General features: G+C 36.0%; 1 protein-coding gene across 2 annotated transcripts in view; it reads left to right on the forward strand.

Moving 5' to 3' along the window:
- The first annotated feature begins 2,830 nt into the window (after positions 1 to 2,830).
- LOC109104147 (serine/threonine-protein kinase D1-like) overlaps positions 2,831 to 20,219 on the forward strand; it is a 36,665-nt gene continuing 19,276 nt past the window's right edge. Inside the window, exons 1-2 of one of the 2 annotated variants that reach the window (XM_042742451.1) lie at positions 2,831 to 3,456; positions 20,077 to 20,215. In XM_042742451.1, coding sequence (XP_042598385.1) covers positions 3,292 to 3,456; positions 20,077 to 20,215 — 304 coding nt within the window. In that variant the 5' untranslated portion in view covers positions 2,831 to 3,291. The remainder of the gene's footprint in view (positions 3,457 to 20,076; positions 20,216 to 20,219) is intronic. The other variant, XM_042742450.1, reaches the window with a different exon arrangement.

Raw genomic sequence — 20,219 nt, forward strand, 5'->3', positions numbered from 1 at the left:
TGTCAAGAGGTGCTTTGGCATATGCCAGCGTTTTCTCGCTCTTTCTGTGTGACATGCTCTGATAATCTTTTGACTTCCTGTCTTCTGTAATTTAGACTTATTTAAGGAAGATTATTTTACAGGCTTATGAGTGGAATAATTTTAGTTCCTTTTGTCAAATGAGAAATTGTGTGTCATAAAGAGTTTACAGAGTCAAACAAGAATTGATGCGCATGGAAAGGTTAGCCACCTGGAACTGAAGCAGCATGCGAGATGTTGGCGTCACCTTAAAAAAATGCTGTGCCATGATTGATCCTTGCGTCTCATTTCACAAAATCAACCAAAAATTTGCAAAGTGAAAGAAAAACATGCAGTAATGAAGAACAATGAGTTATTTCAATCTGATTTACACTAAAAAATTACAACTATGTCATCATTTACCCTCATGTCATTCCAAACCTTTACGATTTTCTTAGTTCCCTGGAACACAAAAGGAGATCATTTGAAAATGTCTCTGTGTTTTTTGTCCATATAATGAAAGTTAGTGGGGTTCAGTGTTGTTTTGGACCTGACTGACTTTCACTGTATGGACATAACAGTCTTACAGGTTTGGAATGACATGAGGGTGAGTAAATGACGACAGAATTGTCTATTTTGGTTCAACTATCCCTTTAATTACATATAATAAATTACTCTACAGGTTAGTGTTCAGGTAGTTATTTTAAAAAGGACATGGATTATTAATGATCGCAAATGGGTTGTGATGAATCTGCCAGCCTGTGAGACAGCACAGTTGACTTGAGAAATGTGTTCACAGTGTACTGTATTACCCATTCAAAAAATTATATCTTAAGACAAAAAAATCCTAATGACTTTTGTAGTTATTAATTTTGTTTTCATAAAAAACTACTTTTGACAGCCAGCCAACAATATGGCTACAAATAACGCTTCCTGTTGTGAAAGAAACCGACTGTAACAAATGTTGCCACAATCAACACATCATTTGTTTGGGGAAATTTGTCTGCTCTCTGACAAAGCGGTAAGCCTGTGTGGGTCTAATTTGACCTAAAACAAGCAGTCCTATTAGTGATCTCTCTAATTGAATCGAGTGATATTGGTGGCCTTCTGTATGGTACTACAGCAGTGATGAACACACAGTTGCTCTATGCGTGGGAGGCGAGCATCAGCTGGCCTCTCTCCTAGCAACTACAAGTCCTTGAGCCCTTCTGTTTACAAAATGCCGGCACACACGGAGGTGCATGAACACAGTTGGCTCACTCAAGCCTGGTCAGAGTTATCTGCATCCTAATGTGTAAGTTTCAATCTAAATAAAAGGCATTTAATGAACCATTCAACTCTGTCTGGGAAAAAGCTACAACTGGTGTGCCCTTGTCAATGTGAACACTGGGCTGCACTACGGTAAACACTATATATATATATATACACACGCACACACACACACACATATATGTGTGACCTTATATATATATATATATATAGGTATATATATATATATATATATACACACGCACACACACACACACATACATGTGTGACCTTGGACCACAAAACCAGTCATAAGCAGCGCGGGTACATTTTTAGCAATAGTAGTGCGGGTATATTTGTATCAGTAGCCAACAATACATTGTATGGGTCAAAAGTATCGGTTTTAATTTAATGCTAAAAAAATCATTAGGATAATAAAGATCATGTTCAATGAATATATTTTGTAAATTTCCTACCGTAAATATATCAAAACTTAATTTTGATTAGTAATATGCATTGCTAAGAACTTCATTTGGACAACTTTAAAGGTTATTTTGTCAATATTTAGATTTTTTTTTGCACCCTCAGATTCCAGATTTTCAAATAGTTTTATCTCAGCCACATAATGTCCTATCCTAACAAACCACACTTCAATGGAGGGCTTAATTATTCAGCTTTCTGATGTATACATTTCTATTTAAAAAAAAATTACCCTTATGACTGGTTTTGTGGTCCAGAGTAACACAATTATAGTATTTGTCAAAAGTTTGGAATGTCCCTTATGCTCATCAAGGCTGCATTTATGTATTTATTTGCTCAGAAATAAAGTAAAAACACTAATATTGTGAAATAATATTACACATATAGTTCAAAATGCAATTTATTCCTGTAAAGGCAAACTGAATTTCCAGCAGCCATTCTTCAGTGCCACGTGATCCTTTAGAAAGCATTTTTAATGCGGATTTGGTGCTCAAGAAAAACATTTATTATTATTGTCAATGTTGAAAACAGTTATGCTGTTTAATATTTCTGAAAAAGCCTTGATACCATTCAGATGTTTGGGGTAGATGTGTGTGTGTTTTAATAGAAACGAATGCTTTTATTCAGCAAATATGCATTAAATTTATAATGTAATGTAAATATACACATACATACATACATACATATACATACATATTTTAAATAAATGTTCCACAAAATATTAAGGAGCAAAAATCGATAATAAAAAGAACCATTATAACTGAGCACCAATAGTAGGCTAATTGAGCAGCAAATCAGCATAATTTAGTTTTAGTCTTCTATATTTGTGAGGAATCATTTTATTTAAATTTTTTGGTCTGGACTAAAACGTCCCATAAACTTACATTGACAGAGGGACTCGAGGTGAACGTGGGCAGGTAAAAAACACACCCTAGTAACCCCCTAGCAACCATACAGCAACACTCTTAAAATAGAAATCGTACAAATCTAGCAGTTTTAAACTACAATAGTAACGTGGCAATAGTCAGATCTGTTATGTAAAGCAAAAACGAAAGCTTCACACTGTTCGAAGGATGCCCCACATGGTTTTGCGGAAGTATTTTGGCGGAAACTCTGGTTACCATGGCAATTTATTGTCAGGGTACCGACTCTATTCCATATAACCTGTAAACGAAAAATGTTTTTATCTACGTTTCAGAGCGTCAAGAATTAATCCACAGCACCGAAACTTTGACTTTCACATCCACATTCGCTATTGCAACATCATCCGAGCCTCCGTGATGAAGGAAGCAGCCAGGAGGCGGTGTCTGATCAGATCCCAACATTAAACATATCTGACGTCTATATCTCCATCATCATCATCGCCTCTCAATGTCCAAATAACTCTTTGCATTTCCGTGCCAGTGTTTTTGCTTGAAATTCGCCTTTTTCGTCTGTTTACCCTCTGAACGACTTTAGGGATCTGAAGTTTTGCCTCAGTTTGCGCAACCGGTGTGTGAACTCGATCAAACAGCCCGATCCGATCGCTGTCCAGGCGTGATTGTGTGTTGACACCAGGGGATTCATATGAGCGTGCCTCCGGTGATCCGACCGCCGAGCCCCCTCCCGGGGTCGCAAGGCATTTCCTTCCAAATCCAGATCGGCTTGAGCCGGGAACCCGTGCTGCTGGACTCCGGCGAGTTCAGCCTGGCGCAGGTCCGAGAGATGGCATGCTCCATCGTGGACCAGAAGGTAACACTTTCCATACGCCTCATGTTTCATTCATTGCCGTTAACATAGATGTATTCATCCTAAATAATCAAAGAATTGACCATACCCCAGTATTTAAAAAACAATTACTACTTATAATGCTTACAAAACATTTGCTCATCAGAAACTCAGAACTTGAAAGCTTTATGTATATATTGGCTCTGTGTTTTAAGGCTGCATCTGTTCAAATATCTGCCTAATGAATTCTGTCCTTGAATGTAGCCTATTAATTTTGGAGTCTGTTAAGCAGAACATACAGGCTTACAATGAGCTTTAAACTTTCAAAAGATGAAAATAAGATGAAGAAAACAATAGAAAATGGCAGCTAAAATGAGTTGTATGTTAGTTTAACTCCATAAACTGTAGCAACAGAAACACACTGGATGTGTAGCATCATGAAGTGTTCTGCATTGCATTTTCCATTGACAGCGATGACGACATGGTGACGCTGGGCAAGGGCTTCTACTAACACACAGCATAGAGTACTGCAGGCCTGTCTCTTCTACTGTATTGCATTCTTCCGTGGATTATGGCCAGAGGTCTTATGCTTTGTTTGATGATGTTTGGGATATCCTACAGTACAAGTTTATGTTACACTGAGTCAACATCAAGGCAAGATTTACTTTGGCTCACCTGATGAAACAGTTGTATACGGTGGATATTAAATAGATAGAAATGACTAATCAAAAACATTTTATCTGCATTGTTGCTCTGGAGTTTTACCTTTTTTTTGCTATGAGACTAATACTGTTTTGGCAAAATTACACTATAAATTAATTAAAATGAGAAGTGACAGTGGTATTAAATTTTGCAATAGATGAAAACATATTTAGATATTTTAGAATGTATTCTTAGAAATCCAAAAATAATTTGTTTAATATGTAAGATAAGAATATTTATAGTTGTGGCTTCTTAATATTTTTAGATATTTAATTTTAGAATTTTCTATTGGCAGAGTCTACCAGTTGTGATCTACTGAAGCAAACTAAATTTTAACCCGAAATGGAGCTCTTAGAGTAAGTAAAAATGTAGCCCAAAAAAACGTTTACATGCCTCCATATTTCTCCAAATCCGGATGGAAATGGTTCTTTAGCAACACTCTTTGCACTTTTTCATACTTTTCTCCCCTATAGTTCTAAAATATTGGTACATGATACACAAGAACTCAAATGAAGTTTCTGTGCCAAGTTTAGATGTCACAAAGAAGTTCTGTTGAGTATCTTAAAGTTATTGGGTTGGAACAAAGGTTTTCAGTGAATAATGTTATATTTCAGTTTTTCCTCACAAAAAAAAAACAAATAAAGAAAAAACTGTGTGGGTTTAGAAGACTTGGAAGATAGTGAATAATCATATGGACTATTTGAAGCGTAAAAGTTGCTTACTGTATGGAAATGATAAATAACTGATAAATAACTTTAATGTTTTTCATTCTGATAAACATAGTTAATGGCTATGGTTTTAACTTTTTTTTTTTTTGTGTGTAACCTTATTTATTTAGTGTTTGGAATGACATGAAAGTAAAAGCCACATCTTTATGCAGTAAAAGAGCATGTGAACTCACAAGTAACACAGTGATAACACAGCAGTCAGATTGTCACCACAACTTAAAAGGCGTATACAATGACATCTGCACAGTTATTAATATCTTTTAGCAAATTGCATATTCTGTTTTGTAAGCACCTGTGCTGTGACACATCACCAGAATGATACTAGCTCCATAAATATTACTCATTGCGCACGTCTTACAAAGTTTGTGACGAGACAGGGGGTGTTGGCAACAACATAATTTCCCACCATTATCAAACATTGTTTTCTTCCCAAAATCTCATTCCCTCCCTTGAGGCTTCCTAGTTTATTCTGCAACACAAAGTGCAGAGGTTGCAGTGTGTAGTGTTTTAAGACATACAGGTGTTAAAATGCAGAGCAGTATTTTCTTAAGCATAACAACAAGAAGCATCATGTGACACTTAACAAGAAACACATTTTCTTTTTTTTTTTTAGGCCTGATGTTGTCAGTATGTGTTTTGGAAAAATATAAGTACTTGTTTAAATATATTTAGAAGAAAAAATGCGAATGAGAACAACAGATCTGCAACCTGAGCTCCTTCAACGCCTTGTATATACGTTCTCAGATGGGGAGGCTCTCTTGAGCATAAGCACTCACAGCATTTAACACTTTAAATAGTTCGATGTGAGATGTTGAATAAGTGTGTATGAGGTGAAAGTGGCATTGTTGTGCAGAGAGTCTCAAACAATTCTGTGCTCACATTGTTTAGTTGTACTGTATGTGTTCGCAGGATGGAAGGGGTAAGTTTAGTTTCGTATGTCTACCCACAGTGCTGTTGTGCGGATGTTCATATAATGGAAAAGAACATGTAGCTCAGACGTAAATGCAATCAGGCAACCCAGAGCTGTCACTTTGAGTCATACTTCATTTCCTTCTCTTTTCTTTTACTGTTACATATAGGGTCTGATGTGTGACAACATATGTATGTGATCCTAACAATAGAACTGTTCAGTTTCTTCATATGTTAATTCCCTGTTGTACTACAGGCAGAATTCGTCTTTAAAGGAATAGTGACAATTAAAACTTTGCCATTGTTTACTCATCCTCATGTTGTACCAAACCTGCATGATTTTCTCTCTTCCGTGGAACACAAAAGCAGACATTTTAATAATGTACTCAAGGGTCTTTTCCATGCAGTTACAATGAATGAGGATTTTAGCTTTCAAGTGTCTATAATCTAAAAGTAGTCAATGCAACTTGTGTTATATTCCATAGCTTCAGATGGCTTCAATGAGACCTTGATAAACAAATAGGTTAGATTGGTTTTGTGAACTGGATCAAATGATTAATCAAAAAGATCTGAATCAAAAGAACAATTCGTTCACAAATTGGACATCACTGCTGCGCTCTTTACAGTTATTGGTGTCAGCTGGTTCCATGAAGAACCTCCAACCCTTCCATTGCACCAAATGTTCTTTATAGTGGAAAAAGGTTCTGTAGATTAAAAAATAATAAGAATTGTTCATTGAAAAGTTCTTTGGGAAACCCAAAATGGTTCTTCTGTGACGTTGTAAAAAACACCTTTTTTTAATCCTTATTATTAAGTGGTCATGATGTTAACATTTTCATAAATAGTGACTTAAATTCTGTTACTGTTAAAGTTTATGGCCCTTTTTAGGTAATGTTTATTATACTGAATAGGGTAGGATATTTTTTACAAAATGCACCATTTGTTTTATACAGAGATAAAGTAATAATAATAACAGAAGCTTCATTCAGGTGAACTGTCCCTTTAAGGACAAGATGCTCTACACATAAGCTGGCCTTGGCAATCAACTTCAACTAGTTGCAACTTCATCTGGCCTCTTGGCTTTGCTGCTTTGTTATGATACAAGTTAAGATCTGAGCCAGAGAGCAGTTTAAGTACAGCAAAGAATAACAAATGTCTCTTGTGCTGTAAGGATCAAGGACCACCCTCAGTCAAAACCCAAAGTCATGAAAGGTGGAGCAAGACTGCTTGACCATGAACCAATTTAAAGAGTGTAACAGAATTTCTGTCATAATACAGTGTGCAAAGCTTTCCAACAGGATTTGTTTGTCAGTGCTGAGATTTACATAAATACATGATTTATAGCTGAAGATGTGTTTATATTTTCATTTTAGAAACATAACATGAAGATGTTTGCTGTAAGGAAAACTCATTCACAGAGCCTGCAAGATTATAAAGGTCAAATTGAGGGGAAACATTTAAAAACGACAAAGTGAAAATATGTCGCAGATTTTATTGTATTAAAGGAATAGTTCACCTCAAAAATGAACATTTTGTCATCATTTACTCACCCTCATGCCATTCCAAACTTGTATGAGTTTCTTTCTTATGTCAAACATAGAAGATATTTTGAAGAATGCTGGTAATCAAACTGCTGATGGTCCCCATTGACTTTCATATCTAACCCTACAGTGGAGGTCAGTGGGTACCAACAACTGTTTGGTTCTTCAAAATTCTTCAAAATATCTTCTTTTGTGTTCAACATACAGGTTTTAATATGACATAAGTGTAAGTAAATGATGACTATTTTCTTTTTTATTGTGAACTATTCCTTTAAGGCATATTGACACCAAGAACAATAACTAGGCCTATAAAGGTAACGATAAGGTAACTAGCATCTATACCAAAACACAATCACATTCTGTTTATCAAGCACATGATGGAGTTTTGTTGTCTACCACTTTAAAGGGGTCATCGGATGCTACATGCACTTTTACAAGTTGTTTGAACTGAAATGTGCATTGGCAGTGTGTGTACACAACCACCCTATAATGATTAAAATCCACCCAGTGGACTTTATTTAATCTACTAAAATTTTGCATTGACCCTTTCTCAAATCGAGCCGATCTCACACTGTGTGACATCACACATACAGGCCCCTCCCACAATAGTTTGATTGACAGTGGCATTTCAGCACAGACTGTGCTGGCATCTTACGTTAGACCCGCCCTGAGTGAGCTGTCATCAGTCCGCCATTGTTTCACCACCGGAGCAGATGTAGACAAGAATGATTACATAGCGATTGAGGTGTTTTGTTGTCGGATGTAATAAAGAACATAGCAGGTGCATTTACTCCTGACCTCTGAGCCACTGAAGACACAGTGGATTACATTTGTTTCTGAAGGGAATGCGCCCCCGATCTACCTAAATGCAAATCATTCGTGATCCAGCCTCACCTACAGAAGAAGTGAGTATAAAGTTTTTAAATGAATCTTAGCAAATCACCTTTCCTAATAATGTGCTAGTTAGCAAGTTTCACAATGAATGTGGCTAAAGTAAACAGTCTCTCTGAGAGCAGCTCGGAAGAGAGGGGCGTGGTCACCAGAGCTCATTAACATTTAAAGGAAAATGCTACAGTAAAAAAAGGTGTATTTTACACTATCATTGAGAAATTTTAACCAAACTATGTTACAAACTTTTCATTAAGACCCTAAAGAATCTTATCAACTGAAAAATGGGCATCCGATGACCCCTTTAAATGCACAGGCTCTTGAAAGCATAAGGGATTCTGATTGGCTGTCAATGTTCTTATCATTCATCACCTGGGAAAAAATCTGTTTGAAAGGGATTCCAACGATATCATTGCTCTGTGATGTTATTGTTACAATTGTGGTGTGGACTTCACTTAAAAACTTTATTGTTATTGTTGTTGGTGTGAATGGCCTTTACACGATGATTCAGTTGATTCAGAATCGCATTTTGGAGATTTTCTATGATTACTTAGAATCATCTTTGATGAAATGAGTAAGCCATTCAGTTTAGGAGACAAGCATGTGATATTTCTAAAAGCGATTTTGAAAATAGACTTTATATGAAATATAGGTTTAAAAAAAAACAATATTTCAATAGAATCACTCCATACATTTACCATAAGGAGCACATAAAACTAGCAACAAAGGGCAGCATTATGACCTGCGGTGAAAGAAATGAAAACTCTCTTTACCACTTCTCTTCTTTCTCACATTGACAAAAGTCCTTAGTGCTATCAAGGGGCTGCCTAATAGACTGTGAATCCATTAGTGCTCTGGATTATCAGGCTTAATTAAAGTGATAGCGCCTTTGTTTGAAGTTTGCACCTTTTTGCATTACCGCTCCTCAAAGTGTTCTTATTAATCAGCGGGGCTGCCGCACTCTTCATGCTAAGCGCTAACCGATCCATTCCTCAGTCCATAGCATAGACACGGCTGGCAGATGAGCATAGCTGATGACGGCTGTGCGGAACAGCTACTTGTGTTTGACGAGTGATTTCATATCAGCCTAATGCATCCATCATGGGTCTAAAACGTGAAAAAGATTCTTGTTGTCATGGAGCTAGGTTTATTGACGCACATGAAGTCCCTCTGAAAGTGGGCATAAAAGACCAGTGTATTTTGCTATTCACAGTGTTGCGATGAAATAGGCTTTGTAGATTTTAACGCAATTATACATTTACACTGCCTAAGACATTACATCTGAATTATCGATATTAGCTTATATGGTCATCTTCCCAGCACTGGTCTTCCTATGTGAGTCTTTCTAGTTGCTTGGCAACTGATTATGATTGCCTGTGAAGTACTTATCTGAGTGCCATTATGATGACGAGAGCCATGTGTGGTGGGGTCACGCACTCACACACACACACACACACACACACACACACACACACACACACACACACACACACACACACACACACACACACACACACACACACACACACACACACACACACACTCCCACACTGGGGTGAGAGATGAGAGCTGCACATAGCCCATTGTTTAGCAGCTGTTCTGGAGAGTATTCAAAGAGCTTTCATTACCATGAGATACATGATGCTGTGCATGTGTCTACGCGTGCGCTTACGTCTGTTTTTGAGAACCGTGGCTTCATAGCATCCCATTCATCTTGATTTTTCAACAACGTGTAGCGGCACTGCAAAGCACCCTTTGGTCTTTCAGCCAATCAGGTGGCTGAATGGACTCTTGTTGTTGTATAGAATACTGTAGCTCTGGCAAAATAGTCTTCAAATGTGTTTCTAAGGTGCACCCACATGAAGCTCAGGGCTTCTCTTTCATTTAATAACATTATTGAGATATGGACTCTCATGAGCGCCAACATGGAAATACGACGGAGAGTTAACAAAGAAACTTGTTAATTGCTTTCAGTTATGAAGTAAACACTGCATATTGCAGTAATTGAAATGACTAAAAATATGTAGTGTTTGTCTCAGTGTCAATGCAGTTTACTGGGAGGTTACATCATTTTCATGGGTGTTCAAGCAGGGTTTGGAAAACACAATTATCTCTTCAGGAGAGCCAAGCACAAACACAGTCATGTAGTGTTTTTTTTTAGTCTGTACATCCAGTTACTGAAAAGAATCCCTATAACAAGGTATACTTGAGTCACTTCGAGTTGAACCTTAAAGCATCACCATGAAGTTTACAGACCAAGTGTCTGATTTATTAGGGCATTTAGCACTATTTGTTTGTTTTACTGATATATGTATGTAAGGGGTGAAATATCCTTTGACATTTTTTGGGTCAGCAATGTGAAAAATTAATCAGAAGTGGCAGTAAAGACATTTAGAATGTTGCAAAATTCAATTTTAAATAAATAATTGTTCTTTTAACGTTCTATTCATTGTTGATTTCCAGAAAAACGTATTACATTTTCGACAAAAATATTGAGCAAAAATATTTAATTTCATTGTATTAGAATAATAATGCTAATTCAGCTTTCTTCCATCACAGGAATATATTACATTGATAAAAACTGTTATTTAAAATTGTAATAATATTTCACAATATTACTGATTTTACTGTATTTCTGATCACACAAATGAATACTTATACCTTTAATATACTTAGCCTTTTTTTACCTATATTTACCTGTACACTCATTCAGAGTGGAAAATATATTATTTCGTGTAATTGATGGTTACACCACATTTTCTTTATTGTGGACATCCTTATTGACCTTTTTAATAAAACATGCTTTTGCAACAAGGCAAAAAAGTCACTCTTAATCTAATCAAGACTTTAAATGTTGTTAATTTCATATGAAAGCAGTACAGCGATTGGAGAAGCACACAAAAGCTTGGCTTACATATTGTTTCATGATTGTTGCACCTCATGCTGTGTGAGGTAGTCCAGTTCACCCTATCAGAGGCAAAATATCGAAATTATGAAGTCAATTTAGAGGTGCACCACCCGCTAAGCCTGTCATGTTATTTTAATGATCTGCTGTAGCACCTCAAAGCCCAACAGAACTTGTGCTGTCTCCAGCCGAGTGCACTTTGCCAAGGGTTAGTTAGTGGGCATGTCGGCACTGAGGAAGAGAGCTGTAAAATACTCACTAATAAAGTGTGAACATACAGCTATTAAGGTGACAATGAGAATCTTAGCAGTCCTAAAAGAGAGCTGTAATTAGATACAGTGTGCAGTCTCATCTTATAGTGTCGCTCATCCAGATGATTCTCCACAGGATTAAGCACATGTAAATGTACAGTAATCTAGATAAATATCATAATTTTTTTTACATAATTAATTGTCTTATAATTTTTGGCCTACTCAAATTCGGGCTATTAAAAATCCTAAAAATAGTTTTTGGCCTATGCAAATTCTAGTCGTTAGAAATCGTCAGAATAGATTTGATTAAAGGGGTAGTTCAGCCTCTAAAAAAGGAAATTCTGTGGTCATTTACTCACGCTCATGTTGTTCCAAACCTATGTGACTTCTGTGGAACTTAAGATATTTTGAAGGGCATTTTGTCCATACAGTGAAGTCACTGGACTCTAAAACTTTAACATTTATTTTATGGACAAATGATGACAGATATTTCATTTTTGGATGAACTACCTCAAATTTGCTTTTATAGATATTAATATGATATGATATGACATGAACCTATCTATATCTATATCAACTTGATGCAGCAGCAATGTCTTTTGCAGAACACACAGATGGTTGTTTCCTTGTGTGTGTGTGTTTGTGTGTGTGTGTGTGTTTATAGGATATATAAATAGAGGAGCAGTGCTCCAATAGTATTGACCAGTGGTTGTTACAGCACAGCCAGCAGCTACTAACTTGCAGACTACACATGGCTCGGGCAGACTGATTGACCGATGGTGGTTAGGGTTCATGCTGTCTAGGCTCATTGACTGGCTCTCTCTGAAGTTTAGTGTGTTTGGTTTTCTGGTATATGTAAAAACGCAGCTCTCTATCTAATATGATAATATTTCCACTCTCAGATGTTTTGAAATGTGATTTTTTTTTATACAGGAACTGCTCTTATGTTGAGTACATGGATTATTTGATTGATTCGGTTTGTGCAAACCCTCTGTTAAATGTTTATTTTCCATGAGTCAATGGTAAACAAAGCCACTTTTCATCCACTATTTGGTGCTCAAGAAACACCGAAAACAGTTGGGCTGCTTAATATTTTTGTGAAAAACACAATATTTGTTCCAAGATCCGTTGATGAATAAAAAAAGGTTCAAAAGAACAGCATTTATTTGAAATAGTTTTTGGTTACACTTTATTTTAAGGTGTCCTTGTTACAGTGTAATTATACATTTAAGTACTGAGAAATATTAATTAACTACATGTACTAAATATATGGGTAGGGTTAGGATTAGGGTTTGGTTTAGGGTTACTCGCATGCATCATTTACTGTTATTATAATAGAAAGTACATGTAACGTGTAACAAGGACACCTTAAAATAAAGTGTTACCTAGTTTTTTAACAAAAATAATTTTGTGACAATGTAGTAGTCTTCACTGTCACTGATCAATTTAATCCACTGTGAATTAACTTTATTATTAATTAAATTTTTAACTGATTTAACTGAAATGCACAGTTTTGTTTGTTTTGTGTTAAAAAGGTTTAAAATTCATGTAAAATATTTTTAGAATTTTTTATTTTAAATTTACACTGTAATTTTACATAGTTCTGTAAATTTTAAATGGAATCTGCTGAACAGTTATTAGTGCTTTGTACAAACGTATTCGTATGTACGAATTAATATAGTCTTCTTAAAACTAGAGTGACCATAAGTCCAAAACAGCTTGTTATTATGCATGCCATCATAAAGGGATAGTTCACCCAAAAAAAATGTCTTAGTGTTAGGATATGTCTTAATGTTTTTTAGTAATCACCAAAACATTCTTCAAAATATCTTCGTGTTGCACAGAACAAAGAAAGTCATACAGAGGAATGACATGAGGAGGAGTAAATGATGACCGAATTTTTTATATTTGTGTGAACTATCTCTTTAAATTTAGCATGTATGATACATATACTACAAGAGCAGTGTCATAACAAAGAATCTGTTGAATTTAGCTCTTTTATTTTAAGAGAACACAGCCATTCCTTAAACAACACGAATGTTTGCACTGTCCTCTATTGGTGCTTCAGTGACAGCATTCTTAAATATTAGATACAAGTTGTCAGCCACATTTTTAAAACATGTTTTGGAAAGCATAATATTGCAAATTATATTTCTCAGTACAAAGCGTTCTCCCTTCTGGCACGTTCATACAGTTTCTCACAGCAGACTTCACTGCCAAAGTTACAACAGTGTTAAGTTCATTACACTTCACCCAACCACTCTGAATTTACTTATGGTAACTAATGAAATAAATCAAGTTGAAACTCGGAGAACTCCTCTGGAAGTGCCAGAAATTACTGTGACGAGTCAAATGGATGAAAACAAAAATGATTAAATCATTTTTACAGTGAATAAGAAAATGTTTCATAGTATTGCATTTGCTTAACGTATATAGTTGTGCCAAATATGAGAGCATTTGAGCCAAAACAATGTGGTGCAACATTTGACTCACTCATGCTTTTGCACGCAGTGGCTCATAGCACTACAAGGAAACAAACCCCACTGCTCTGCTGACTTTGGTACAGTGTAAACAGCTATTTCTCCTCTGCTCATAGCCTCTTGATTATTTATCATCCTCAAAACTGATTACAAGACAACGGTCTGTGCGTCACTGGTGTCTGTTCTTCTACTGGCATTGATTTCGTAGCCTAAAATACTTAGACATCACCGCATATGCGCTGCTGTTGTCGTTGTCATCTTTGTTGCTGATAGCTCACATTTTAGTCTGCAATTCTCATTGCCATTTATACTTGTTTTGAAGTGAAGTGTCACACAAACCGCCCTGATTTTATGTCAAGTTGATATTTTATGTTGTTTTCCCTTCACTTCCTATAAGACTGCCATGATAGAACATGTGTGACACACGTCACAGCCTTACATATACATATACATATTACATATTTAGCCTTACATATACACTGCATCCAAATATGCCTACATCTCTACTATATCCACCTTTTTTTAATGTAAGTGTGCAGCCATTTGTAACTTGAATGTGTGAAGCTTCTGGTGTCATACGTTTCTGGTTATTTATAGCTGTAAAAAAAGATTGTAATACTGCTTAATATTGCACACTAATATTTCTTGTCATTTTATTGTAATGTATTGTTGTTAATCTAAACACATTGTTTGTAGTGCAAATAGTTTTACTGTTCAGTGCACTTTGTTATTCTTCTGGTTATTTATTATAACGAGGTATATAGCATATTTCAGTTATGTATAATTTTTCCCCCTGAAATTACACAATTAAATATGATTATATAAATTATGACTGGCATTTAAAAATCCATTCATACAGCCGTCATGCTCTAGCTAGAGTGGGGAAAATGACTAACTAACCAATGCAGTCATAGAGAGGGATTTTCTGCTGATGACTGGACACTGAAGAAATCAGTGTGGACCTCATCAAAAGTATTTAAATACAGCTACACCAACCAGAACTTCATTTAGACACGTACTAGATAAGAACATCCTGATCAAACCTACCAGATCCCAAAAAAATTCAAAGTTCAAGATGCACTGAATCCGAGAAAATTGCATGTGATGTTTGCATGGTCTAATAAAGGAAAATAAAGTAGTCGCTACTTAAGGGAATTTATTTTAGTACAAAATGTGATTTTTATCTACTAGCCTGTTTTTCAGTTCATTATATTTATTAGAGTGAACAGGCTCTGCAGAGCAAATAACATTGTTTCATTCGTACCTGGGCAAACTGGATGCCAGTCACAGAGCTGGTCAAAATGAACAAAGCTTATTCGCAATATAAAACGTTATCATCCAATATAATGGCAAATAGACTTCAAAATATACATAGTATAATATGTCGAACATAGTAGTAAATGTCCTGCATTGTCACTTCTGCAGTTGTACTCAAAATTATTCATACCCTTGGTAAATATGATCAAAGAAGGCTGTGAAAATAAGTCCAAATTGTTTATCAATTTGATCTTTCATTCAAAAGTTTCAAAAACGTCTAACCTTTGACTGTAAGCAAAAAAAGAGAAAAAAAGAAAAATGCTTATGATTAAAATATCTCTGAAGTATATTCCCATTCATATTTGCATTTTTTATCAGATCAGGATGTCTAGGAACTATGGCTGTGCAAATATGTGCAAAAAAAGAATATATTTTTGATGTGCAGCAAAAGATTGTTGAACTTCACAAATTAGAAAGTGGTTTTAAGAAAAGAGCTAAAGCATTAAAAATCCCAATTTCCACCATCAGGACAATAATTAAGAATTTCCAATCAAACAGAAAATCTTACAAATCTGCCTGGAAGAGGATATGGCTCTATTTTGTCTTAATGTAAGGTGATGAGGATAGTTTGAAACACTCTGGCCAAACACTCTCCAAGGATCACAGCTGGAGAACTGCAGAAAATAGTTGAGTCTTGGGGCCAGAAAGCCTCAAAAAAAAAAAAAAACCTAGTTTTATGAGGGTTTTAAGAAAAATCCTCCTTGCTCATCCAAAAACAAACTCCAGCAAATTCAGTTGTCAGACACGACTGGAACTTAAAATTGGACAGGCTTCTATAGTCAGATAAAACTAAACAAAATTGCTTTTTTAACAGCAAACACTCAAGAGGGTTTTGGTGCACACAGGGATAAAAAGTAGTACCCCATGTGTACAATAAAATATACCGCTGGATCTTCCATGTTGTGGCCCCATTTTTCTGCCAGAGATCCTGGATATTTTGTTCAGATAGATGACATCATGGATTTTATCAAACACCAACAGATAAACAATTGACTGTCCATGCTAGAAATCCTATAATGGGCCAAGGTTGGATCTTCCAACAGGACACTGATCCACAAACAAACATCAAAATCAAAACAAAAATGGGTCACTGAGAACAAAACCAAGTTCCCTGACTTGAACCCTATAGAAAACAAGTAGGGTGAACTGAGGAAGATAAGCACCAACATGGACCTGGAAACCTGAAATGTCTGTAGTGATTCTGGCTGAAGGAATGGTCTTGGATCTCTTGTTAGATTTTCACTAAACTTATCAGTCATTATACATGAAGACTCAGAACTGCTGTCTTGTCAAAAGGAGGTTTCAAAAAGTATAAAAAGATATGATTACTTGCGGCCAATGTGTATTAGAAAAAAACATTTACTTCATAATGAGATTTTCCCTCCAATTTAAATTCTTATTCTCCAATGAAAGGTTAGAATTTTGTACATTTTTAAAATCAAAAATAAAAAGGTTTATCAATGCAGATTTATTTTCATAGCCTTCTTTGATCATATTTACCAAAGGTATGAATAATTCTGAGCACAACTGTACATCCTGCAACAAAGCAATAACCAGGTGGTCACTCTAATACAATGCCTATACACTATGGTCAGACTATTTTTTAATCATCACCTTCAACAAGAAAACACAGCCAAACAAAAGACAAAAGTGTGCAGTATGCAAAAGTACCTAAATGATCTACTACTTCCATTGTACTACTGTCCTATTAAGCAAATCATTGAAGTGACACAACTGACACTAAGTCACATGACACTCGCAACATGGCAGATACAGTATGTACAGATTTCAATCACACTATATGTATTCATACTATATAAAACATACTTTTAAGAGGTATCAAAAAGTAGTTATTTAAATATAGTATGATTTCATAGATATGTGTTTTTGCATGCATGCTCGGCTAAAAGTAGTTAATATCAATATAAAGGTTAATTGATTGCAAATCATCCAACAGATCCACGTGCACATTCACCATGATATGAAAATTTATTTATACACACTAAAGCTTAATTGTAATAGCAGTAATCCAATATGTATTTTATATGTAATATAATGCATGTCTCCCAATATGACAACAGGTTGATATCATTAGTTTGAGTAATTAAAGGGCTAAGATTCTTTAGGATGTCAAAGCAGTGCTGGGAGGAAGGAACGGCGGTTAAGCGTTAAGAGCAGGGCATTGAGCCTGGTACGGCGTAGGCGAGAGGGGGTTGACAGTTAGAACAGATGATTCACTCCTTACGAGCTTTCAGAGCGCTCGCTTGCTCGCTCTTTCTCTCTGCCCGTCCATCTTTTTTTCTTCTCTCAACATACCTGCCTTTTTCGACACACACAAGTGCTCGCTCCACCCTGACAACCAGCTTCAGCAACCAGTTGTTTAAAGGCAAGACAACATCCAAATTGATGTTCTTCTCACCGCGCTAGCCTGTCATCTATAAAACACATACAGAGAGATGGCAGAAAATGACAGTCATGAAAGACCATCAAGCAAGGGGGTCTGGGCAGCTCTCTAAGAGGCAATAACATAGAGTTATTGTCAAAGGATTCCACCGATCGGAGCCAGACATCTCCCAAGGGGTTAATGACAAGGATCGGTGTGTCTTCGGCTTTGATGGCTCAGACATGCAGCAGATATATGTGCATCCATTTGTGCCAAACAAATGAATAGTGCTCAATCAGGAAAGAGCCTTGGGTGTCCGCTGCCATGACAACCCACACTGTTACAGTGAGGCTGCTGTCATGGTGACCTCAAAAGCACACTTGCCTCTGTGTATCTTCATTGTGTAGCACTCATTAGAGCTAGACAAGAGGGGAAGGAATCTGCACAATTAAACCGCGAAAACAGATACTCCGTCCTGCAAGTGGTGTCAAATTGAATCTAATACACGCCATAATGTCGTGAGAAAACCGGAGGAGAGTCTGTGTGTGGGGCTTGAATCAAATTTCCATGCATTGGTTTGGAATGCGTGCTTGCGGTGGTATGCTTTTAAAAGGCGAGTCTACCGCCTCAGTGAATAATACACTAACAGCGCGTTTTGGTGCAGTGTACATCTTGTGTGGGCGTTCAGAGGTGAGCTACTCTGCCAGGTTGCTAAACAATGATAGAGTCATCTCTGTTTTCTCCAAACCAGTGCTCTGGCTAGAAGCAAGCTTGAAACATTTGCACCAATCAGATGCTCTTTAGAGGCTCTGACTGTAAAATGGCACATTTGGAATTGTGAATAAATGTGACATGGCTATTTGACTGGATTGGGAACAAGGCAAATGATTAGTGTTCAATCTGTTAACCTGTAGCCTGATAATCATCATATGCTTTCACGGTCTGTTAGCATCCAGATATGTTGGATGGAGCCGTTTTGTAATCCCGCAGTTTCTTTCTCAACGTTAGTCACTGCTGTTCGGTGTCTCTATTTAGAAATTGGATTTTCTCCACGTTCGTTCACTTCCTTTTCAGCGCCGTGCCATACTTTGCTCTCTGTAGATGCCTCTTCAGAAATCTCATCCGAAGCGGCTTCCTGAATCTTTGTACGTTTATATGCATACAGGAATATCGGGCACATACGTGCTCTCAGCTGCATGGTTGCAAAACCAGAAAAGTGTTTATGAAGTGTGAAGAGATTTTAATCAGGAAATGGTTGAACAAAATTGATCATTTGAGAACTTACTGACTTTAAATTCATGGAATTTGAATTGAATTGGACACAACACAGAAAGTTGAATTGGAATGACAAGAATAAGAATGGATCAAAATTAAAACTGATCAAAAATATTATATTAAATTATATTATATATTGTTGCATTTATATATATTTCTATATTATATTTAAGAAAATATATTTTTTTCAATTTTTATTAATATTAAAATTAATTATTCTTATTATTAATTATAAAATTAGTATTATTCTTATTACATTATAAAAATGAAAAGTTGAATTTCCTTCAATTTTAATTCTACTTCCTTAAATTAATTTCATTAAATTTTTCACTTTTAAAAGAAATAATATATAACACACAACATATATATATATATATATATATATATATACACAGTATATATATATATATATATATATACACACACACACACACACACACACACACACACACACAAAATTCACATTTCAGTATATATATATATATATATATATATATATAAAATATTTATTTCATTTATATTTTATACATTTCCTTTTTAATTATATATATCTTTTTGTGTGTGTGTATGTGTGTGTGCGTGCTGTCAATAGCTGATATACCAGTATATTTTGCATGTATAAACTTACATGTGAGTGTAAATGCAAAGCCCATATACAAGTTCACTGTGACAGCCAGAGTAGTTTTTATTTGTGATATTTTTGTTTGTGGTGTAATAAAAGCCAAATAGCTTAGATGTGAGTACCCTTTGTGAATTGTGTAGGTTTGAATTGCCATTACATGCAGGCCTTCTCTGCAGTGTTGCTGCAACTCAACCCAGCAGGGATCAATAGGGAATGAGGCTAGTGAGCCATTTCCCCAGCGGTCTACACGGGTCAGTCAATATGTTGCTCTCTTCTTTTGACACTGAATTGATTGTGAGGCTGCTGTTCGTAAAACTGTTTAGGAGCAGTAAAAAAGAGAGAAAAAAGAAAAAAAAAGGAAAAGAATTTAACGCTATAAATCAGTCTTTGTCAGTCAGGTTTGTCCCATGAGCATCATAATGTGGTTTCTGAGTACTTTTAGTAGCTGAATGATAAGCTTCAGGTATGAGAAATGTTGTCTGTAATTTGAATATGTGAGCAGGGCTTTTAGACGCATTATATGTCTGGCATCAGTAGACAAGCAATTCATGTAAGCTAACCATCATAAACTACACACCACCCACTCAATATAGCCTTTACTCTGTAAAAACACCTGACAGACCTCATTTTTCTTCCATCACAGTTCCCAGAATGTGGCTTCTATGGGATGTATGACAAGATTCTTCTTTTCCGCCATGATCCAAACTCGGACAACATCCTACAGTTGGTGAGGTGCGCGGCTGAAATTATGGAAGGGGACCTGGTGGAAGTCATCCTGTCAGGTAA

This window comes from Cyprinus carpio, chromosome B17 (genome assembly GCF_018340385.1).
Source record: "Cyprinus carpio isolate SPL01 chromosome B17, ASM1834038v1, whole genome shotgun sequence".
NCBI lineage: Eukaryota > Metazoa > Chordata > Actinopteri > Cypriniformes > Cyprinidae > Cyprinus > Cyprinus carpio.